At 42.6% G+C, this 23,932-nt stretch overlaps 1 protein-coding gene across 2 annotated transcripts; it reads right to left on the reverse strand.

Annotated features, from left to right (window-relative positions):
- Nucleotides 1-1,845: 1,845 nt before the first annotated feature.
- Nucleotides 1,846-23,324, reverse strand: TMEM45A (transmembrane protein 45A). 2 transcript variants are annotated; one of them, XM_033053493.2, is made up of 7 exons: nt 22,961-23,324; nt 11,143-11,240; nt 10,816-11,025; nt 8,687-8,899; nt 8,036-8,220; nt 5,756-5,901; nt 1,846-5,165 (listed from the first exon to the last, which is right to left on the reverse strand). In XM_033053493.2, the coding sequence occupies exons 3-7, from the start codon at nt 11,003-11,005 to the stop codon at nt 5,072-5,074; spliced, it is 828 nt and encodes a 275-aa protein (XP_032909384.1). In that variant the 5' UTR covers nt 11,006-11,025; nt 11,143-11,240; nt 22,961-23,324; the 3' UTR covers nt 1,846-5,071. The 2 variants fall into 2 exon arrangements, with proteins under 2 accessions (XP_032909384.1, XP_032909382.1); XM_033053491.2 differs by lacking the exon at nt 11,143-11,240.
- Nucleotides 23,325-23,932: the final 608 nt, after the last annotated feature.

The raw sequence follows: 23,932 nt of genomic DNA on the forward strand, positions 1-23,932 counted from the left end.
CCATTCCTACTCAATGGAAAGAGCATCCCTGCTTCTTTCCTTTACACAGCCAACATCATCATGGATATCTTTGACTAGAACATTGAGTTTAGATATATGAAACACTGAGAGTCCAAAACTTTGGGTTGCAAGCCCAGCTTTGCCAATGGAAGACAGTTTGTCACCTGGGAAGTTGCAGTAGGATGGTGAGTAAAACTGATTGTGAATTTCTAACTTCACATGAACTCTTTATATAAAACACAGAGAAAAAAAATTACTTAAGGCACCACATGGCAAAACCAACACAACAAATGAACACCTCTTAAAAGATAGTATACTTTTTAAAATGAAAACATTAAACCATGTTTATATGATAGAATAATCAAACTGAAAGGGAACCTTAACACTTGGAAATTTCTGTCTATGATGCAGCTGGAAGGAGATAAAATTGCTCTTGAGTGACTAAATATGTTTCTTCTGCTTTCCTCCATTTCTTTTAAGCCTTAATTAGAGACAGATGTTTCTTATTTCCTTTCTTTTTGTTTTCAAGTGTGCACAAAATGTGGTGCCAGCAGTAAACACCATCTTTGACTTTTTTTAATGTGTCAACTGCATCTGAGTCAGAGTCACAAACCAGTAAAATTCCAGCAAAGCAGTGCAAGTTTTCACTCCTCCTGTCATTCCCACTGGAAAGGGGAGATTGGCATTGCTGTTTCCAGCAGCACATGAGTCATAAAATTCCCACCATGTGTCTGAGAACCTTGCCCATGGCAAATACCACTGCAGGCAGGAGGCTGGAATGCTGTATACCATGAACACAGCTGCCCCTCCCATGCTCTTCAGAGTGCTGGGAGTGATTTCTTGTTGCTTAATTGCTATTCAGCTATATGGATCTGCAGCCTATTTTCCATTTCTTCCTTCTCCTCCTCAGGGAGACAGTGGCTGGAAACCACAGCACATAGGCAAAACCATTTCTGCTCCAATTTCATGCCTTTATTTTGGTCTTACATTGACATCTCAGGTGCCATCTCTGGCAGAGCGTTTTGTCAGAAATGGCAGAAGTCTATAGGTGACAGCTTCCTTTCTAAACTAAATTGCTAAGTAGTATTGCTGTAGTATTTATGATTTTAATCTACTTTTCTAAACGTATTTTCATTCTAAGAAGTGTATCAAATATAGAAATCCACGAGCTGCAACATTTACCTAGCAAAGAGATAAAAATTAGTGTTCAAAAAAAGTCATCTGAGGACAAGTTATTCATTTTTTGACAAATATTAGGCTTTTTACTCCCACATATTTTGTGCAAGCACATATTGTACCTAGAATAGATTTTAAGGACAAATTTTCCGGCAGTTTTCCAGTTGTCTTTCTCCCTTTTAACAGATGTGCTCTTTGTTGCTTAGTCCTTGGGAGTCAGGCTCCCTTCCACTACTGCACATGCTGAAGGGCTTTTTGGATAAAAAGCTATTCTGTTTTCTTCCACCAGCTTCTGTAACAGCAACTCCTACCCCAACTGCTGTAGCTGGGGGAATTGAAACATTTTGGGGGAGGGTATTAAGGTACACAACCCACTGAAATTTTTTAGTGTCTTAGTTTTGAGGATGAGTGAACCTGGAGGATTCTAATTCCCTGCTGTCATATTCTACATTCATGCTATGTTTAGTCACAAGGGAAAAAAGTATTTGTTTACAGAATATAGAACAAGCACCACAGTTTCTAACGACAAGGTAGTTCTGACCTTTCTTGGATTAAATGCAGCTCGTTCAAATGTCTGGATGTGTTATGAGAGTAACCTGTTTATCCCACCCTATCCTGTCCCATAAATAGTTATATTGTTTCCCCTGAAAACATAACAGACATCTTACATGAATAAATCAATTTTATTTAAATAATACAGGTGTATTTTGTCTAGTAAAAACTACCATATAGTTTCTCAAAGGCACCAGTATTTAAAAATAATTTAAATTTTCTTGAGAGCAGCTTCCTTTTCTGAGTGGTGTTTGTAAACTAGTCAGACCTCTTCCCCTCATTCAACTCAGGCAACACCTGCTGCTTATGAAATGATGAAGGCAGTACCTTTTTCATTGTAATAGGTGCCCTGCTGTTCCTGGGCATCTCTTTTGAACACAGGAGAATGGGCCAGGCGTTCCATGTAGCAAAACCCCACTCTGAAACAGGGTATTTCTTCCCTTTGTGGCACCATAAATTTGTCAAGCACAACCCCCTGCTATGACACTCACTTTGCATGTACTGTAAATATCAAAAATTAAATTCAAAAGACCGTTCTTTCTTTGAGACTTTGGGATCTGTTTTTTCTTGCATTTTTCCAAGCTTGATAATGCAATGCCACCTTTTCTAATGAGAGGAGAGTCTTTTGCACAAAGCCTGCCCTACAGTTCTGTGTCACAGTCTGCATCAACCTCCAGTCAGTGCTTCTTTAGAGGTGTCTTTGCTAGGCATGGTTGCAGCAAAACCAGCAGATGCATGTTGGGCTTATTCATCCAATTCTGTGATCATTTACAGGAGATTCACAGCAGGGACACAGAGGGAGGTGCAGGTGATACCCCTCAGCAGGACAAATCCTGCTCATATTTTCTGCAAAGAAAAGACCCAGCTCTACAGCCACTGCTGGATGTGGGTAAGGACAGAGCCAGAGTCCCCAGGCTCCTCCCCACAGCAGGAAGTGTGTCAGGCAGCCACTCTGGCCAGTGAGTTCAAGCACTGTCCCTTTTTGCTTCTGTAAAAGCAGGGATTTTTTTTTCTAAAAGAGACTTTGCTAATCATCTTCCATGTGCACAGTTAACCCATGAGGTTCACTTCATCAGCTGATTTTGGCTTATTGTGGCAGACTTTTGTAATAATCCCCAAGTTCTCTTTGATGTCCATTGTCTTCTCTGCCCAGCACTACAGAAGCTTTGTACCTCAACCATGCTAACTGGAAAAAGAATCTGCCCTTTTAAAATATCCCCACAATTTAGAGACAACAGTGATGTGGTGCAATGAAGGTAAGATGCTGCAATTAACAGGAAAACTCCTCAGGGAAGCCATAGATCTTCCTTCTACAGAAAATTTGATTTTAATGGAACCACAGTAATCAAACTCAAGTCTTGGATTTGCAGAGTGAAGTAAATACAATTATTTCAGAGTTTGTAATAAGACCACCGTAAAGCTGAAACACAGAGCTACAAATATACCTTACCAATACCTATCTTACAAGAATGTCCCATGGCAGGCTTTACTAAAGTTTGCCAAAATCTCCAAAAGCCTTCAGAGAAAGGCATTGAAAAAGGGCCAACAATTGCTAAGAAAAGCAGTGATCTTTGGCTAGCAATGTGCAATTTTCTCTTTGACATTTGTAAATGTAGAAATCTATGTGAGCCAACTACTCTTGCTTTCCAAAGAAGATTCATCTGGATAATCTGACACCTGGTTACAGGTGTTACTTCACAATACTTGGCAAACATCTAAAATAATTTTTAAAATTAACAACTGAAGTCTTCTAAGAAGACACACAAAAGCTCAGACAGTTTATTGTGCTTTTCATTCTTCTTAGTGTAGAAATCCCTTTAGTTTAGAGATACAGCACCTTAATATTTTCATGGTATTAAATGTATTTATCAAGAAAAGCAGTGAAGAAATTTGCATTGTTCCTGCCTGTGAGAAGCAAAGTAGTTTCTGATTATCTCCTTCAGAATAAACAATACCACTGATTTTGGAAAAGCACTGATAAAACTGGCAGACTAAAATCCAGCACTAACAGCACATGCAGCTAAGAAAGGTGCTTCTTGTAAAAGGGGAGATAAAAGGCAGATCTTAAAAGCAAAGTAAATATTTATGTTGCATTGAAGGTAAAGTAGTTTTAGAAAAACCTGTAAGGATTTTTGAGGTCTTGGGATCCCTTTGAGGTACAAACTATTTTGTTAGCTAGCTTTTTACAATCAGTTTGCTGCCACTGGCCATGAACACTGTGCTTTTCACTAAATCAGTTTGCATTGAGAAAATAAATGCAATCAAAAGTGGTGTTATTTTTTAATTCCTTCACTGGTGTTGGTAGCTGGGTATGGAGCTACTAAGAAGGCAACATCTGCCCTCCCACAGCTCACTGTGCAGCACTGTGCAGGCTGCCTGATGACTGAAGGGGTGATACAGGGAAAGGGATGCAAAACCGTCTCATCCTGCCTACAGAGCAGAATTATCCACTCCTGAGCTCAGGTGGTGAGTGTGTCTGCTCTGAACCCTGCAGAAAACCACCAAATTCCACCAAAGGAAAGGAAATAACTTTGGAAAAGAAACTGGTTTTGCAGTTAGGTGCTCCATGACTGGATACCCCTGAGCCTTTCTGGAAATGAAATTTTCCCAGGCACCAAAGGAAGGCAGAGTCACTTCCACTGCCTTGCAAAGTCAAAGGATAGCAAAGACACAGGACTGTCTAGGCACAAGCATGAACAACTGCACTGACTTTTGATCACCATGCACATCTTTGGTCCTCCTGCCAGACTTCGGGGTGTCTCTGGGGAGGTGAACACACTACACACATTTCAGTGAACCACTCAAGGGGTTCACAGTGAGAAGTTCTTTCTGTTTAACATAAAGCCAGAGACACAAAGTTTTTACACAAGACAGCTGCAAGACTGTGGTTTCTTTATCTTGTTCTACTATTTTCCAGGTCTGCACAGTTATTTATCCACAGTTATTTATCCCTGCACTTGCAGGGCAACCAACACACACATTTAGACATCCCAATTATGGAAACTTTATGTCCAGCAGCAGCTGAAAAACATTTTGCTTAGCTTTTAATAAGGCAAACACACAGACTTCATTGTGCCACCTCATCCATGCCAAGTCTGTCCAACTGGTCTGATTTTCTGTGAAGCATGTGATAAGCAAGGTACCAGTGCAATCACCACTGATCAACATCAAGCTTACCCTTCATGAAAAAAATATAACTGTGTAGATGTAGACATCATAGGGGATTGATATTTGAAAAGCAAGTCATAGTAAAGAATGAATACCATGGCAAAAAAAAAAGTGGAAATGAGGTATCATTCAGCCTGTTGGTTGGAGTGGGTAAATTGGTCCAGCCATACTCATGCTAAATTTCTTCTTCTGACTCGTGATCTCGTTCAGATGTTTTCAGTAAACCCATTTCCATGGGCTGGGACTGCTTAACCTTTGAACGGACTGCCCTGGAAACAACAACAAAAGGGTTCTCAATAGTAACTCAAAGGCTCATCTGATAATTTTTAACATGGTAAAATTGGAATTTTGTCAGAATTAGCGCTGGGCAGTGAGTAAAAGGGTTAACTGTAGACATTAGAGGGTGAAAATGATCAGTGAGAAGGAAATCAGGTTTGATCACAGGAAATTTCTAGCAAGGAATTCTGTGTAATAATCTTCAAAGTGAAGTCATGAAGCCTGCTCAATAAGCCACTCAAAATTAGAAGAGATGAGCAGTGGGAGACAAGATTCTGCAGGTAAAAAGAATCTCCTACTCCTGACTTTATATGGACTTACAAATGTGCAAGACTATTGGAGCTCATTTTATGAGAAGTATTATGCTATCAGAGCTATATTTATGGATGTGTTTTTCCCCTTTCTACTCAAGCAATGTCATGTGCTTTTCATTGATTACTAATAAATATTTTTATTTTATCTTGCAAGACAATTAATTACTTCATAGAATCCTTTTCATTTGTCAGTGAAACTTTTCTAAAATTAAGTCCCTGCTATACTGAATAGACAAATCACCAAAGTTTTAGTGTTTCAAGTAACTTACCAGCTGACAATTGTGTAATTCACTGCAAGTATAAGAAAAGCAAAGGCATAATGCCAGCAATAGCACATGGTCAGGAACATCATGTTAGTGTGATCTGTCTGATTCCACTCTGGGCTCCCATTTGGAGGATAAAGCACAAAGCCAATCTGTAGTAAAATAAAAGAGATTTGGTATATGTCATTTGATGAGCATCCTATGCCATATCATGTTTTATGCTACACATCACAAGGCAGATATTTGATTTTCTTATGGTGTTGCTTATTTCTGTGTTTACTATTAAAAATAATTTTTAGTCAGTCTCAGGTGTGATGGATCACTTTAAACAGCTCTGTGCAGAAATGCCTTTGATGATAAAGTGCCAGTCCCAGAGACCCACTGCTCTTGCCCAGAAAATTAAGGAGCCTGCCCAACAGCCCAGCCCTGCAACAATCACAATTATGCACTGTAAGGAGAGGAGCTGGTGCTCAGCCCTGTGTGCTCTGATCTGAAATCACCTCATGGATCAGAAAACCTGCCTGGCCATTTGCACTGCCCCCCTTCTTCCCAGCAGTGTCTGGGAATGTGTTACATGGCTGGGAAGATGAATAATCAATGAACAAATAAAGGGGAGCCACAAGTCTATTTCTTCTGGGCCATCCAAGGGAAAGGTCAGAAATGGCATAAAAATGGAGCTTCTTTGTGCAAGACTGTGAGTTCATGTGAAATATGTAGCTGATGTGTTTATTCAGAGCTGGCAAGATCAAATTCATATTTGTGCAAAAAAATGGGAAAACAGTTAATTCTGTGGCTATGCAGGGTTTGCATGACAAACACCAACCCTCTGTACTGCTTAATGCACTTCAAAGTCATCACTCAGCAGTTTAGCTGAGAATTTAGAAATTGGGAAGAAGAGAGGAAGAATGAGAGAAGTGCATTTTGCATTTTCATGCAGAGAATTCAATGAATGAGGGTGTTGATGACGCAGAAAAGGAAAGTCCCTTTACCTTTTACAAATTTCCTGTGCTGCAGCCAGTGTGTGGTTTTCAGTCACACAGATGGTTGAAGTATGATGCAGGTGTGAAAAAAGCCACTTAAATTTCTTCTGTTTTTAGTACTTCAATTTTTTGCTTTGAAACAAAAGCCACATTGTCTCTAGAGCTAAAGAAGTTATCTCTTCTAAAATTAGACTAGGCAGAAAACAATGAATAACTGGTTGCATCTATTCCTACTATGTAAAGTTTCTAAAATCACCAGCTGAAAGTTTGCAAACAAGAAAATAAAACAGAAGTGTTGCAGCACCACATTCTTGAGTTCACTTATAGAAAAATACAGCCAGCTCTGAGGTCTGTCTTCATGCCAGAGCAAGCATTTAAATATTTGATTTGGTGCTGAGTGTCCAGTTCTCCTAAGAAACAGCAAACATTTTTATTCATCGCGTCTGGCCAGCACAGAAAAAAGGGAAGCCAGTCTAGACATGCCGGAAAGTAAAATCATTGAAGCAACCTCAATCCTCCACTATAGGATGAAAACACACATCAGCACTAGTGGTCCTATTTCTGTTACAAACTCCCAGTAGCTCTTTAAATCTCTCTTTTATTCTGACAGGAGAGAAGGAGCCACTGTCAAATATCTGTTATTGGATAGACTCACAAGTAAATGAGGGCATGGAGGATACATTTCGAGGAGTCCTTTCAGGAGCCACATCCCTGAAATATCGAAGTTTTGGCTGTTGTTTTTTCTGCTCAGCTCCCAGAGCACTAGAAGAGCAGGAGACTTTACATCACCCAGTCTCCTAATGAGAATCTGTAATTTAAGTACCTTTTGAACTTGGCAATGTCATTGAGGCCTTTGCCTCACCTATCCAGTACCACACTGGGCATCTACTCACTGTTCCAGCAGCTGACAGTGGAGACTCTCTTTGTAAAGAACAGCATATACTTCCATGCCCTAAAATCACTGCCATTTGGCTGGCAAATTTGGAACAGGACGTTCCAAATTTACAGGGATCACAGAGCTCTGTAACATGGAGAGCTCAAGAAAAACACTTCAGCTTCTCTATTGATTCAAATAAAAGCCACTGCATGTAAAATGCCTGCTGCTTCTTCTTCTGTAAAATGGATATGAGGAATACTTTTATCTCTTAAAAGGAATATTTTTCTCTATCTCTTTAAAGGAACTTCTGTAAGTCTTTTGAAGTCTGTGTTTAAAAGGCATATATATAAAACCTGTGAAACATCTGCAAAGGGTTAAAATTACTAATTTTGGTGAAGAAGAACTTACAAAGGCAGAAAAGTTACCTACCTGCCAGAACCAGCTGCCTTGTAATATGCAGAGGCTTGTACGGAGCATCTCTAGCACAATACTGCCACGGAAAAAAACTTCCAAAAATATGCAGGCAGCAGCTCCAAAGATAGCAAATAGCAGTAACTGATGAACATGAACATCCAGCATGGCTCTCCCATGAAGATGGTAGCAGAAGAGAAAACCTGGAATAAATTGTGACCAGTTTACGATCATTTCTTCCCTTGCAATTTCCCTTTATCTGCTTTTAGAAAACAGTGAAACATTTCTGGTATTTCTCCTTATGGCAGAATCACCTTCTCTCACACTGGCTTTAGCTAACTAGTTGTGTACCATGTGTACCTATATCAAACACATGCCTGAGCTACTGAGCACTTACCCAAAACAGGCTTTTGCTGCTGTTTTCTTAACATTTCTGTTGCTGTCTAAGACAGGTAGGAAACTAAGGTACACCACTACAATGTGGGATCATGACTTGGGCAGTGTAACGAGAGCCAAGACTCATCTTTCTGTGACATCTTTGAAGCGTTTCAGGGAGTGAAACACCCAGATCCCAGAGGATTCTGTAAGGCTGATTTGAGATTCCCAGACCAACGACCAATACCCATCCACAGGATTCACGCATATCCCTACAGGGAGAGGTAAACTGACCTTCAATAAAGACTGCTAAGGAAAGCATCATCCTGTCCATGGCCACTGGCAGCGCGTTGGTCCCATGTGCCACAATGTCCACCAGCCCTGAAATGCCATAGAAGAGGTACATGGTGGCATGCTGCCAGTTCATCAGGTGATCCCAGTGCTTCTTCTCATAGTTGTACAGCTTCAGATGAGGTCCATCAGGAACAAACTGCTCAGCCACCATCCCTGTGCGTGAAACAGGAAGAAAAAACATTTATTCTGGTACTCAAGGTATAAACTGATGACAAGTCTTTACACAAACAATAGAGACAGCAATATATCCCCCTGCAGCATAATGCCAGTAAGTTTGAGGTTTTAGCATCAGATAATCTGCAGAGTGGAGAGCCAGAGGAAATCAGGCTTCAGCTGGTGGAACTATTTGCATCTTGCAGTTCCCAGCAGTGAAAATGGAAACAGCTATTCTGTGCTGCTTTTTCTTCTTTTAAACAATTGCTATTGTAGTAATGTTCTGACAAAATTTTTCAGCTGCCTTTTCCAACGGTTCAAACATGAACATAACACACACTAAAGTCTCCAAAAGAAAGATTTACCATTTCAGTGCCCTGCCACGTGCAGGATGACAGAGTTCAGACTCATAATTCAAATGGGATTCTTCCTCTAAAGCCATAAAAGGAAACCCCTCCAAAGTGCAGGGCTATTAAAAGTCCCATAGGAATGTACACGGATTTAGTGTTTGAATCACTGCTCCACTCTCTCCCTTACCTTGGCCCTTCAGTGTCTTGCTAGCTAGCTGAGGTACTCCAGCAAGAGAAAACTGCTTTAAAATGCTTTATATGATCACTGAAATTTGGGGAGAGTTTAAAAGTTGATCTGCTTTTAAAACATCAAAGCTGATTATATTGTTTATAGGGCATAGGCCAGCATCCTGCTGTAGATATGCTGTAGAATATATGCAGTGTTGTTCCACCTTTATTTCCAGTTTTCCTAACATGGAAACAGAAGGTTTTACTCCTGATGCCTTTACTATCTGTCCTAGCCAAGAGTTTTTTCCCATACTTTTGGTTGGAATTGGAATTTCTATATGTTAAAATAATAGCTTGTGATTTCAAAGTGAAAATAAAACCAGTAGATTAATGTTTTAGCTGCCAAACTACCTCTAGGCACAGACTGAGAGATTTGTAGGAAAGGTGTCCACAGTCACACCTCAAAATGAATGCTAGTATTTAGATTTTTATCATTTTTTAATGATAAAACTGTAGACACAACATCCCTTCAGTGCTGATGGATCTTAACAGAGAGGGAGGAAAAGCAAAAACAAGACTTTGTCACAGCCTGCACTTTGAATAGAAATGAGGCAACTCTGGGCATCTAAAGATGAGCAGACAAATAGAATCTAGAAGTGCAAAAATGCTTAAAATTTAGATACTTTTCAACTTGAGCCGCAGGTGTTGATGTGCTCAGACCCCTTGTTGTTTAGTTTACTTATTCTCTAAAGCTAAATCGCTGCCATACAGCCAACCAGGATGTAAACAAGAACTAAACACTTCCAGTCAGCTACACAGCTCTCAAAACCATCCCAGTGGGTTTGTACCCAACCTGCACACAACAGGACAAACAGCTCCCCCACACCCCTTCACAACAGTCCTGCAGCAATAACATCTGGAGTTCAGCCTTGTTGGGTGAATATTTTCACTTTTGACTGAAATGAATAAAAAAATCATCTGCATCATTTGCTTGATTTGTCAATTAATCAGTGGAGGCTTCCAACATCTGAGATTAATTCAAAATAGAAAATGAATTCAAAATAGAAAAGCCACACCTTCACAGTCTGGTGCTCCCAGCGTGCACATGAGAGCCCCTTGCCTAAATATCTCCCTCCCTGAACAGTGAACAGTACATGACCACTGAGATGTGGTCAGGAGTGGTCAAGTGGCCAAGAGACCTCACAGTAGCTGCAGAAGAGCGCTGTGGAAGGAAACCACGTTATGGCCACAGCTATGTAATTAACAGCAGTAGCCCCACCACTTCTCAGTGGTTAAAGGTAAAAGAGCAGAACACATGGAAATCCATTTCATCAGAGAACAAAATTTAAAGCAAAAGGTGTTAGAAGATACAGCCTGTCCTTAGTCCACCTCTCTTACCAATGAGGGCAAAGACCGCTTTGATGATGCCCTCAACAAACTCCAGGCGCTGGAATCCTGCCCTGGAACCAAGGTAGCAAGCATTCTTGTTTTTTCGACAGGCATACTTCAGTGGATACTTCACTGACCACCATAAGCCAAAAAGAAGAAAAAAGCTTCCAGGGAGGGCATGCCCTTTGAAATTGCCCATGGTTTTCTGCTAGGCAATACCTGAAGGAGAAACAAACAGAGAAAAATTATGGGAATAGTGGGAGAATTCTATGAGTTATAATTTTGAAAATGTCTCCTTGCTTAGATCAAATGGGTGTCACTGAATTGAGTACTCACAGTTAATTTAAAAATAAATTTGGGTACTTATCTTCCCAGCCAGTCTCCCCAGATTCATAGTTTTGCAGAAGCAGAGACCCAATTGCGAAGCAGCTGACCTGAAATGCAGAGTTGGCACTCAGAGGGTAGGAGAAGGAAAAGCCATAGCACACTATGCCTTGCTGTAGAAGCTGTGCTAGCAAAAGAGAGAACCTAAATACTCACTATTTGGTGCTTTCTCATTTAGAGAGGGTTTTATATCTTTTTTTCCTTCATGAAAGGAAGCCAGGACAATACCTGACAGAAGGAGAAATGAATTGCGTACCCATCAAATGGGTAAATATTAACTAGTAAATTGTATTTTTTATTTCAATCCAGATGTCTTGCTATGATTTACAAACATCAAATCATTCTCATTATTTGATGGGTGAATTATGCACCCACAACTAGCTATGTATTACCTAATACATCAAGTGCACTGTGTGATAAAGTTATCAGTTGGTTAGGGTTATATAGTCATTTAAAAGCAGTGCCATTAAATAATCCTAGTAATTCTGGTCATCATCCCAACATTTAGGATAGTTGCCTTTGAGCCAGCAGCTTCTTCATTAAAATGACAGTTGCAACATTAAATTGCAATTTTTCTTTAAGATATTATAAATTGAGTTGTTGTGCCTCATCCCCAAAGGCATACTGAGTCTCTGCACAGGCAGCAATCAAGAGTAACCACTTTAGAAGGATTGGCAGTCTGTACTTTCTGTTATTATTGTTGCTGACTTAAAAGTTCAATTGCCACACTGCATTGGAGCCATCTGGCTATGAATGGAGCATGGAAGCTCTAGTATATTTTTCTTTTTCATGAGTATTTCCTATGGTCAGCTCTGCATAAGAAGTTTTAAACTGTGGCTTCTGGGCCATGGAGTACTTGCAGCTGGTTCATGTAAGGCTGTCTCGTCACGTAGCGTGAGCCCTCTCCTATTTCTGGAGGCTAAACTCCACTGAAAGCATTATTTTTTTTTAACTTTTTTTTAAGAAGGGAAACTTTTCCACATGCACAGGTCCTGAAGTTCTCCTAAGACCATCCCAACTGCATGAGGAGAGATGACCTCTATAGCCACAAAGGAGAAGAAAAGAAAATATAACTGTTCATGCATAGCATGAGTCTGGCCTGATTTAAACAGGATGCTGAAAAGGGTCCTGCAGCTCCTGCCTGTCCCCTCCTCTTCCAGAGCTGAGCTCTCCCACTGTAAGGGCTGCTGAGTGGGAGAGGTGAGCTTTAAAAGCTTTCCCTGGAGAATACCCTGCTTACCTATTTCTAGGGAAGCACTGGGGAGCTACAAGAGCAGAGAATTGTGATGCTGGTTGCCCAAGCAAGCCCATTTCTGGATGTGCCCCCTGCAAGGTCTGGTGTCTGCATGTGGAAGCTGGGAAGGAGGGTGTGTGGAGATGGGTGCATCGCGCTCAGGGAAGAGCACCTGCCAGTCATGGGGCAGCCAAAGGGGGCATGAGGGAATGTTTATGAACAAAACATAGAGGACTCCCACCTGGGATTTCTGCTGTGTGGGGAAGGCCTCCTGGACCTGAGGGTCCGAGAGCTGGCAGAGCCTTTCTCTGCCTCCTCTGCCTCCGCCACAACCCTTCAAGCTCTGCTGTGTTGATGCATGTATGTTTTACTTGCAGGTGTTTTATTTGCTGCTATTCACTCTGTAGCAGCCCACAACACAGTGGGGCTCTCACGGGTGAGGTTTGGGGAGCTCAGACCCGTAGGTGGGACCCAGCCCCTCCTATCTCAGCCAAAAGGCTTTTTCTTCATTTTGGGACACCTTTAGTTCAAAGTGACTGACCTGCCTGCACATCCCTGCCAGTACTCACTGCACCACTGTTTGCCTCAATGAAGGGCAGTACTAGCAGCTTTAGAGATTTGTCTAAACTTTGCTTTAGCCTTTAGAATACTTATTTTGCTTTTCAAATCTTAATTTCTGAGATTTTAAAACATGCTGGCCTAGAAGGTATTGCCTTTTTTTCAGGACTTTTCCCTTCTTTTACTGAAAGGAAGAGGGGAGGAGAGGGGAGTGGCTTTTCCTCACCTTGTCTGATCTCGATGAACATTGTCCATTGAAAAGACTTTATTCATTATTCATCATTATTCACCACAGATACAAAGCAGTTCAAAAGGAACAATTTGCCCTGTACTGCACATCAAAGCAAAACAATGGATTAGAAGGGTAAATTAAACCTCTGAATAACCTTCCTTTAGGAGACTAGAGCTGCAATAGGAGTGAAATGAAGAATTGTGTTGATGTCATTTGTAGTGCACAGTATACAAAAGTTCAAAAGTAACTATTGATCTGTAAATTCACACCTGGGTTACCCAGATCTTTACACACTGGAGGATTTTTCTGCACTAAATCTGGGCAAACTCTCAAGAAACTTTGTTTTAAACTATTTTTTGCATTTCAAAACAAGCAAAAAGAAGAAAAATTACTTTTTTCCTAAAAGAAATGCAATCACATATTATTAATCTTAAGAGAGTGCAAACTTCAGATTGAGTTCATCCAAAGGTGTTAGGGATTATCTGTAGGATTTCTCTAGAAAGACACATATCAGTTCTGCTGTCAGCTGTTGTGGCAGGCCTTTGGAATGCTGCATCTCAACACAGTTGGTTTCAGAAAGGAGTTATACAACTTATCCTTTAAAGTTTTAGTGAACTTGAAAACATCATAACAGAGCTTGCCTTAAAATGGTTAAACTTTCTTATTCATGAGTTTTCTCTTTTCAGGCCTGAGAGTTCCTTTGGGTGAGCCTAGAAGTCACCTGCCAACACCCACAGTTTTGATGTGACTGAGAAGCTTTGTCTGCAAATAAACTGGGCGATATTGCAAAATTTAGGGGCTTAGTATGAAACTGAGGATATGGTGAGGCTAAGCAGAGACTCCTCAGTAAAAAGTCACTGTGGGGTCAGGAGATGGATCTGGGAGATGGAAGGCAGGGGTGTAATGGGAGGTGAAAGGAGAGGAGAACAATATGTCAGGCTGCTGCCTGTGGCACTCTGGCATCCCCCTGTGCAGTCTGGGACAAAACATCTCCTGACAGCTCTTCTGCACAGCTTCAGAGCCAGAGAGTTTTGGTACAGCAGGTGCTATTCATTGGATAAAGATGGTATCAGCCTGTTATGACAATACTTGATAAATTTGAGGGCTTATTTTTACAGAGCCTTATCAGTCTATATCTGTAACTTTGGACTGATGTTGCATGATGTGGAAATCCAAGGTCTTTTTTAACCTCAGTGATTTCAGGGCCAAGAGTGTTGGCAGAGCCACAACCATGTTCTCAGCAGCAAACATTCCTTGCTGCCCACAACTCACCCTAGAGTTCATCATCTTAGATTGGATATCAGGAGACATTTCTTCACTGAAAGAATTGTCAAGCCACTGCCCAGGGAAGTGGTGGGATCATCATTCCTGGAGGTATTTAAAAGATATGGAGATGTGACTCCTGGGACATTGTTCAGTGGAGGATTTGGAACTGCTGTGTTCACAGTTGGACTCAATAATCTGAGAGGTCTTTTCCTACCTAAACAATTCTGTGAATCTATGGTCTGCCAGAGTTGTAAGCAGAGTTGCCCCACAGATGGGGGCCATGAAGCCTGGCCCCAAAACCCCCCAAGTCCCACCAGGTGCCACATGCATTCCTTTAGCTGGTGACCTGCTTCACAACTTCAGCTCTGTCCAAATCCTTCTCCTAACACTGCCAGGCAAAGCCAGTGGCTCTGATACCTATAAAAGACACACAGACAGTTGGCATCACAGAATCACAAGGCTGGAAGAGACCTTCAAGATCATCGAGTCCAACCCATGACCTAACCCCTCAACTAGACCATGGCACCAAGTGCCACATCCAGTCTTTTTTTAAACACATCCAGGAATGGTGACTCCACCACCTCCCCAGGCAGACCATTCCAGTACTTTATCACTCTTTCCATAAAAAGCTTTTCCTAATATCCAACCTATATTTCCCCTGGCACAGCTTGAGGCTGTGTCCTCTCGTTCTGTCAATCACTGCCTGGTGAAAGAGCCCAACCCCACCTGAGCACAGCCACCTTTCAGGGAGCTGTAGAGAGTGATAAGGTCACCTCTGAGTCTTCTTTTCTCCAGGCTGAACAACCCCAGCTCCCTTAGCTGTTCCTCACAGGGTTTGTGTTCCCAGCCCCTCACCAGCCTCGTTGCCTCCTCTGGACGTGCTCAAGAGTCTCAACATCTTTCCTAAACTGAGGGGCCAGAACTGGACACAGCACTCGAGGTGTGGCCTCACCAGTGCTGAGTACAGGGGAAGAATGACCTCCCTGCTCCTGCTGGCCACACTATTCCTGGTACAGGCCATGGCCATTGGCCTTCTTGGCCACCAGGGCACACTGCTGGCTCATGTCCATCCTGCTGTTGACCAGCACCCCTGGGTCCCTTTCTGCCTGAGCACTGTCCAGCCACACCATCCCCAGCCTATAACACTGCAGGGGGTTATTGTGGCCAAAATGCGGGACTTGGCACTTGGACGTGTTAAACTTCATCTTCTTGGACTATGCCCATCCAGCCGTCTTTCCAGGTCTCTCTGCAGAGCCCTTCTACCTTCCAACAGGTCAACACATGCTCCCAGCTTAGTGTCATCTGCAAATTTACTAATGAAAGACTCAATACTCTCATCCATGTCATCAATAAAAATATTGAACAGAACAGGCCCCAGCACTGACCCCTGGGAGACACCACCAGTGACTGATCCCCAGCTGGATGCAGCATCATTCACCACCCCTCTCTGGGACCAGCCATCCAGAAGAAATAGACTCAGACAGTTGGTTTAGATATCTTCCAATGTTTTTGGGAGAGATATTTCATAACATTTACCAGTTCAATTTCTGATCTCCACTTTTGTGGGGTCTAAGGCAAGAAATGCAAATGATATGGAGAAACCCTACATACCACCTGGTTACTCAGAAGGCTTCTCAATTGCTTCTGGAAGAGCTAGGTTAGTTTCCCTTTTATCCCCTTTCCCTTTAAAGGACAGACAGAGGTTTAGGCAGCACAACCTACATGGGACAGGGACATGAGCAGTGGCTGAGCCAGAGCCCGCCCTGCAGCAGGCAGCTTCCCTTCCCTGCACATTCTTCTGCCACAGCAGTATGCCCTGCAATTTCCTGTGTTTGTCAAGCCCTAGGGGATGCTACAGAGGACTGCCGACCAGAAATGTGAATTTCTTTTCCAGAAATGACAAAGGTTATAAAGCCACATGCTCACACTGCTGCAATGCCTTCATTTCTGCTACACAACCATATGACAACAAAGGTTAAACCCAAAGGTTAAACATCACCAACTTTTTCTTCCATGTCCTAGATTAGAAAACAGAGATGAGGAGTTTATAATATTTGATGGGAAATGTTTATTTATCCATAACAGCAGCAGGAATGGATTGTGATATCAATGAGAATGATGCATCCAGATAAGAGGAGGAAATAGCAATTGTAGGCATTTTCTAATCAGTACACAAGCTGTGATCACACAGCTTTTACAAAAAATGGAAACCAGCAAAGCTGGAATGCATGTAAGACAAAGAAAATCACAGACAGGTTTAATTCAGTACCAAAGTTTCCTACTTGCAGCTAAAGATTTATTCATGAGGCAAGTGCCTTTTGTCCTGCAGCCATTATGCTGTAAACACAGCAGTCAGCCAGGCTGATCTCAGAAACTGTCTGCTCCAAGTACTTTGTTCACTAAACACAATCCTGATTTCATGTCATGACTGAAAGCATTTCAGAGATTACAGCTCCGTGTTTCCAGATGAGATCACTGCTCTGGTGTTAAGGAAATACTCAACTGCCACCTATAGCTGCTTTAGAATTAGACTGAAACTAAGTACTGTGTGTATGAACGAAAGCAGGACACAAGACTATTTGAAATGCTAAAAGATTACAGGACAGCCTTGGTATATTTGGCTTATATGTGGGAGATAAAGATTTTCAGGTAAAGAAAATATCCCAAAGTCTGTAGGAGAAGAATGCAAGCCTTGATAGGATCTTGCAAGCTTGGAAGATGGGGGATGAAAACCAAAAATCCCAGAGGTAATGACCAGAAATCTATCTGCTGGCCCTAGAAAGGAGGGACTCTGGGACACAGTCTCCCACAGTGATGAGTTTGGGTCCACAACTTGTACCACTCTATTCTTTTTCAGTGCCTTGCATCTGTCAGAGGCTATTCCTTCCCAGATTTTTGTCAGCCCTCCTAGTGCTCTTCACTGTGTTTGTCATCTTTCATGACCCTCAGTTTTCTGGCTCTCTTTCCCTGTTCTCTGTGCATCTGCTGTCTGTCTCTGCTCCCAGATGAGCAGGCTATCTCCAGAGGTTATCCAGGGACAAGTACTACATAATAATCTTACCATTGGCTCTTGATATCTGAGCAGCTGCTCATCTGGGGATATGAAATTTTTGGTCTTCAGAACTGCCAAACTGGGGCCTTTTTCAGAGCACCACAAGTTCAAAAAACTTAAACACACAAAAAGTAAACCTGGTCAGTGCATGGGACACGTGACAGTAATTTTTTCCTATGAAAGATTCATATTTCCTGTATTGGCCATAAACCCTGGTGTTTCCTAGCACTGGCTGAAATAAAGGCTAAAACAGCACGGGTGTGTGAGCAGACTGTTGCAGGTATAGCAGTGGGACCAGGTTTGGCTGCAACCACCACAGCCACTTCCGTGCCCAAAGTGGGGTGGCTCCTGTGGGGTGACTCTCCATCTGTCCCCTTTGCAGGGTTTCCTTCTCCACAGAGGGTCACAGCAGACCCTGAGGTGCTGCAGGGCTCCTCCCAGCTTGGCAGTTCTTGATGGTGTGTGGCAAGTGCTGCTGGAGAGAGGGCAAAAGGAGGGACTTGTGACATCCCACTGCTGTGCTGTGGGAGCTCTTCACTAAAATCTGAGACCATCTCCCCTTTCCAGCCCACCCAGAGCTGGGCTTAGCTGGAGATCTTAGTGCTTCCCTATTTTAACCCTAGTTGTGCTGGCTAGTGAAATTCCTACCTGTGATTGCTCTCCTTTTGAAGTCAATTCCTTTTATATATAGAATCACATCATGAAATCACGGAATGGTTAGCGCTGGAAGGGACTTCTGCAGGCCATCGAGTCCAAGCCCCTGCTAAGGCAGGTTTATCTAGAGCAGGTTGCCCAGGATTGCATCCAGACAGTTCTTGAATACCTCTAGTGAGGGAGACTCCACAACCCCTCTGGACAACCTGTTCCAGTGCTCACCACCTGCACAGGATGGGTTTTTTGTCACATTCAGGTGGAACTTCCTGTGTTTCAGTTTGTGCCCATTGTCCCTTGTCCTGTCACCAGGCACCACTGATAAGATTCTGGCACCATCCTCTTGACACCAGCCCTTAAGGTATCTGCATGCATTGATGAGGTCCCCTCTCAGCTGTCTCTTCTCCAGGCTAAATCAGCCCAGCTCCCTCAGCTGTTCCTTCCTAATCTTACTTGGAGCCCTCTGCTGGACCCTCTTCAGTAATTCCTTGTCTTCCTTGAACTCAGGAGCCCAGAAGTGGACACAGCACCCCAGATGGGGCCTCACCAGGGCAGACTGGTGGGGGAGGATTACCTATGATCTTTAAAATAGTCCAAGCCACTTCAATGAACAACCTCTGCAGGTCTCTAGATATTCCTGGAGTTACATGGTCCAGTAGAGGTTACACTGCTACTAAGAAGATTGCTCCATGGTTTTGCCACATAAACCAGTTCTGTAGGGTGCGATCTCTGGCTCCTCTTTGGCTTTCCAGTTGTGTTCACTTAAATGTTCTCTGCTTCCTAGGAGAAAAAAGGCTTCCTAGGCTAGGAGAATGTCAAGAGAGCAAAGTTTGATGTATCAACTGATTTAGAGATCAGAGCCTGCTCTGGAGAGGAAATTAAATAAAATATGGTTTGGTTTCTGTTGGCATCCTTTTTGTAGACCTTCTCCTTACTCTCCTTCTCTTCTTACTGTCGTCTTGACAGTATGGTTGGGGCTTCAGTGGAATGATCTCATAAAACAGGAAAGCCGACAGGACTATTAGACTATGGAAAATACTTGTAATAAGTACTAATGACCACTTGGGCTGTGAAAGATCCTGCATTTGGCACTTAAAAAGCTCTTTACATACTATTAGAAGTTACTGCAATTGCTATTTATGTCTCCAAACACTTTTTGAAGACAAGAAGACACAACCCAATAAAAAGGGGGGAGTCTACTGAGAAAACTTAATGTTTGAATGGAGATACATATAAATCAAAGGGTTAAAATGGTTGGGTGTTTGATAAGCTGTTAAGAGTACACGGTTGCTTTGGGAAAGCTTTTTAAAATACGTTTTACAATACATTAATTTGTTGTATATTTATAGTTTTTTATGCATAGTTTAATTAGTTTAACTTTTTTTGAGAATTATTTAGTATGGTTATTTTTTGGGGTTTTGTTTTAGAGTATGTATGTTTTTTGGTTTGTGGTTTTAATTTTTTTTTATTATTTTTTAATTTGGGTGGTAGTTTTGGTTTTTTGTAGTTGGTGAGTGTTGATAATTGTTGTGTTAGTTGTAGGGTTTTATTACAGAAAAACTATTTTAACATTATACATACAGCATTTATTTTAATTGTTGTGAAAAGCAAACAATATGTTATGCACCTATAACAGTTGCAATAACCTTACAATAACTACGGATGACTGTGCAGAAAAGGCATTAGAATTTTTCTTCATTATGTACAGTACCAGATATTGAGGTGACTGAAGCTTTTGAATGAGAAACTGGATTAGAAAGAAGACCCTGTTTTAAGGAATCACCAAACACTAACAGAATATGGGAAGCAGAATTGTCATCTGTACTGTGTGCATTAGTAAGTCTTTCATCTTAAGGACAGTCTCAAGTTGACAAAAATGGGAAGGGAGCTTGTATCAACAAATGTGAGGTCATTATTAAGTCCTTGATGGTTGTCATGGGAAGGACTAGTTTTTCTTACTGAAAAACTACAGAGAGACTCAGTTTGCTGTGATGCTCATAACAGCTCATACTTGGGCAACAAGCAGGTGACACTTGTAAGAAGTGAACTACTCCTGTCCCCTGCAAGGGAGAAGGCTGGAAACATGGGGCACGTGTGTCCAGAATATTGGCTTCTGCTGTGACACTGTGCTTCATTTTGTTGTTTTATTCCACAGAGAGCCACACACTTGTTCACGAATCTCTGCTTTCAGAAGTTACTCCATTAAGGGTTCATAACCTCATGACAGAATTATAGAATAGTTCGGGTTGGAAGGAACCTTTCCACCTCTCTGGGCAACCTGTGCCAGTGTCTCATCATCCTCCTCACAAAAAATTTCTCTCATATCTGATCTACATAGACCCTCTTTTAGTTTAAAACCATTACCCCTTGTCCTATCAACAAGCCCTGCTAAAAGGTTTGTCCCCATTTTCAGCCACCCCACCTGTCTGTGCAGAGCAGTTAGGTAGTGTGAGTCCTCATTGCAAACAAAGTGACTAAAAATAGATGTTTACTTCTTATGGATTTGAAGATTGTAACCAATTATATGAGTGTTTGAGGCTTACACATTCTGCTGTGATAAGAAAAAAATAGAAAAATTTTCTTATCAGTAATTTCCACAAAGTTGTGCAGCAGAGCAGGTGGGGTTTGCACCTAGAGCTTTGCCTTGGCTAGCCTGCCTTTGTACCTTGAAGTTTTCTCTGCAGTCTTCTCTGTCAATCTCAGGCTGTCTGATAATACTGCTTCTCCAAGGGGAGCCAAATGCAGAGCCTCTACCAGCTGTAGCTTGGGGGAAACACACTGTCAACAGCAGAATCAAAACAAAAAAACCAAAACATTAATGAATAAATGGGAGTGTTGGCAAGGCAGTCTGTAACATTGATGGTAGCTGGGAGAAATGGCTGGCTGGCTTTGCCCAGCTGGAAAAGACGAAATGCTTGAGAGGTCCAGTTCCATTTTACAGGACCACCACATACTCATTAAATTGGAATCAGCTTGTGCTAACACAACATTAGCAGACACTGAGGAGTCCTCCATGATACAAGGCTACAGCAGCAGCAGCTTCAGTTCTGCAAGCCCTCCAACAACACAATTAACAGAGGGAGCAGACCCAGCAAGATCCTCTTCCAAAACCACTGGCATTACAGATGCTACACAATTTGTCTTGGAAATGTCTCAAGTGCAAGGTGATTTGGAGTTTTAGGAATGTTGCTCAGTATTAAAGTGTTATAGCAGGCCCTGATTTAGGCATAAATTGATGAAAGGGATTTAAGTCTCCTTTTTACCTTCTGGAGCAAAAAGCTGTGCCAGGACCCAAGGTCTGGCTCATGCTGCATGATGGGATAGAACTGTCCCCATAGGGAGTCACTCTACTAAAAATGAAGGTATTTCAAAACCAATGTCAAATTATTTGTGATTCCTGGGTTTAGGAGCCTGTCTTGCTTGTAGCTTGGAAAAGGTGGCCAAAATCACTACTGCTGCCAACTGCAAGTGAGCATGAGTGTGTTTGGTCACATGTTAAAAAAGGAGCCAGTTGACAAGAGTTTTAACACTGAGAAGTCTTGGTTCATGTACCTCTTCAGACTGGAAACAAGGAGCCCATTTTTGCTCTGCTGCACTGGCCATCTGCAGTACTGACTAAAATTATCTTTGCAGGAAGATTTGTGTGCAAGAAGAGAGTAAACAGCAGTTTGCCTAAACACAGGCATAATTATTCCAGCCACTCCTTAAGGTTCATTTGAGTTTTTCTCTCCAGCAGTTACTTCTACCCACAGTCTCCACAACTGAGAGAAGTCTGTTTGGTTTGCTCAGCTTCATTTGTAAAGAGAAAAATACAGAAAAGGCCACACAAGCTACCCTGAAAAGCAGCAAAAGGCATCTGAGCAAACTTCTGAAAGGTAACTCCAGAGTCAATGATAAATTTGCATCTAAAATGGATATTGAAAACATTCCTTTTACAAAATACTTACAGTGACTTGGAGTATAACTTATGGTATAATTTAAAGAACTCCACAGAAACAGCAATATAAGGTGATGCAAACAAAGCATAGTGGAGAAATCACAAGTCCTACATATATAAATGCATGGTAATCATCAAACTCTTGTTTTAAAAAGTAAAAAGCAGAAATATTTTGATCTTAAGTACTTCAGTTCCCAAACTCTTCAGAAAGCCCTTTATCAAAAAGAAACTTTTTTTGATACCATGTCATATATTAAGTGTTATTAGCAGAGTAGAATATGATTTATTGATGGAAAATTGAAACAAAATGGAACATATCCAGGGTTATTCTGTCTTGAAATAAAATAAAGTGGCTAAGATAATTTTAGGGTTTCTCTCATATAATAAGAAGTCATGAAGTACATTTAAATGCTCTTAATTTTGCCTGGAAATTCAAGTTTGGATTACACCTCCATTTGACACATACAGGAGGGACGGAGAGGGGAAAAATCACGTAGTAAACCTAGAACTTAGCCGAACACTTAGTCTCCCCTTTGTCCAACGATCCAGAACCTCGGCTGCAAAGCCTCTCGCGCACGGGGCAGAACGCTCCGGATGCCTGCAGGGGCCACGCTCCCCTTTGAGCACCAGCAACCTTCGCCAAAGCGATTGCTGATTTCCAAGTCCCGTCCGCGCTTTCCACCTCAGAAGTGTCCCCCGTGGACCGGACCGAGACAAACATGGAGTAGCTGTCCTTTCCCCCGGCAATATCCGACATCCCCCGGCCCTGCCCCGCCGCCCGTCCTGCCTTCACCCCGGCCCTTCCCGCACCCGGGATCGGGGGCGCCGCGCAGCCCTTACCTGTGCTGTGCCCTCCCTCGCAGCCCCTTCTCCGCCTTCCTTGCCCTCCTCCGGGGGTCTCGCTGTCGGCCCGGGCAGCGCCGGGGGTGGGGGCCAGGACCCTCCAGCTACGGCCCCCCGGGATGCGCCGCGGCCGCTCCAGATGTTCGCGGCGCGGCCGCCCAGATGTTCCCCTGGCGGCCCCGCGGGGGACGGGCGTTCTCCTCCCCGCCTGGCCTGGAAGGACCCAGAGCAGCGCCAAAAGAGAGGGGCTCGGGGAAAGCGAGGCTTCCGCGGGATCCGACGCTGCCCGCCCCCTCTCCTGCCCCGCTTTCCAGGAAAAGCGGCCGGGCGCGGGCAGGGCTGGCGCGGAGCTGGCGGCCGGGAACGGCGGCTCCCAGCAGCCCGGGCAGCCGAGGAAAAATAGAAAAAGTAGAGAGACTTTCAGACGTACAAACTTTCCTTTGATCGCTGCATATAACAGAGGCCTCTTTTTATTTACACACACACCGACAGCCGTGGTTTTCTCCACGAAAATGATCACCCGTGGCCGTCATTCCTGTAATTTAGCAGGAATTTAGGGTAAAGCCCTGAATCCAAAAGAAGAATGTCTAAAAATAAAATTTCAAGAACAAACCCACGGCTTTATTTGCAGATGCCATCCCGTAGTAAACAGCAGAGGTGACATTACAGAATCATTCACAGTGTAAGGAAGGGCAACTTCCACTGCACCACCTCTGTTACAGCAACCAGCAGAAAACACCAAGGAAAGCCTCAAATCTTTCATAGTGGAAAAATCCTCCTTTGAGGTATTTGCCATGCAGTTGTTATAATTGGGTTTTGAAGCTCGGTTTAAACTATGCCAGAAGACTCCCTTGACCCTTTTCCACCCCTGACAGCACCAAGATCTTGTGTTGCCAGATTCCTCTGTGGCTGTAGGAATAACCAAGCCGAGGTGCAACTCTCCCTCCCAGTAAGTCACCAGTAATTTGA

Source organism: Catharus ustulatus, chromosome 2 (genome assembly GCF_009819885.2).
Source record: "Catharus ustulatus isolate bCatUst1 chromosome 2, bCatUst1.pri.v2, whole genome shotgun sequence".
NCBI classification, from domain to species: domain Eukaryota; kingdom Metazoa; phylum Chordata; class Aves; order Passeriformes; family Turdidae; genus Catharus; species Catharus ustulatus.

Bases quoted from the DNA above. Each gene is read 5' to 3' on its own strand.
- TMEM45A (XM_033053491.2), bottom strand. From the start codon at position 11,005: ATGGGCAATTTCAAAGGGCATGCCCTCCCTGGAAGCTTTTTTCTTCTT. The intron at 8,221-8,686 runs GTCAGTTTACCT...AATTTATTCCAG, and splicing joins CTTAGCAGTCTTTATTGAAG to GTTTTCTCTTCTGCTACCAT. The intron at 5,166-5,755 runs GTAAGTTACTTG...TGTTGTTTCCAG, and splicing joins AATTACACAATTGTCAGCTG to GGCAGTCCGTTCAAAGGTTA.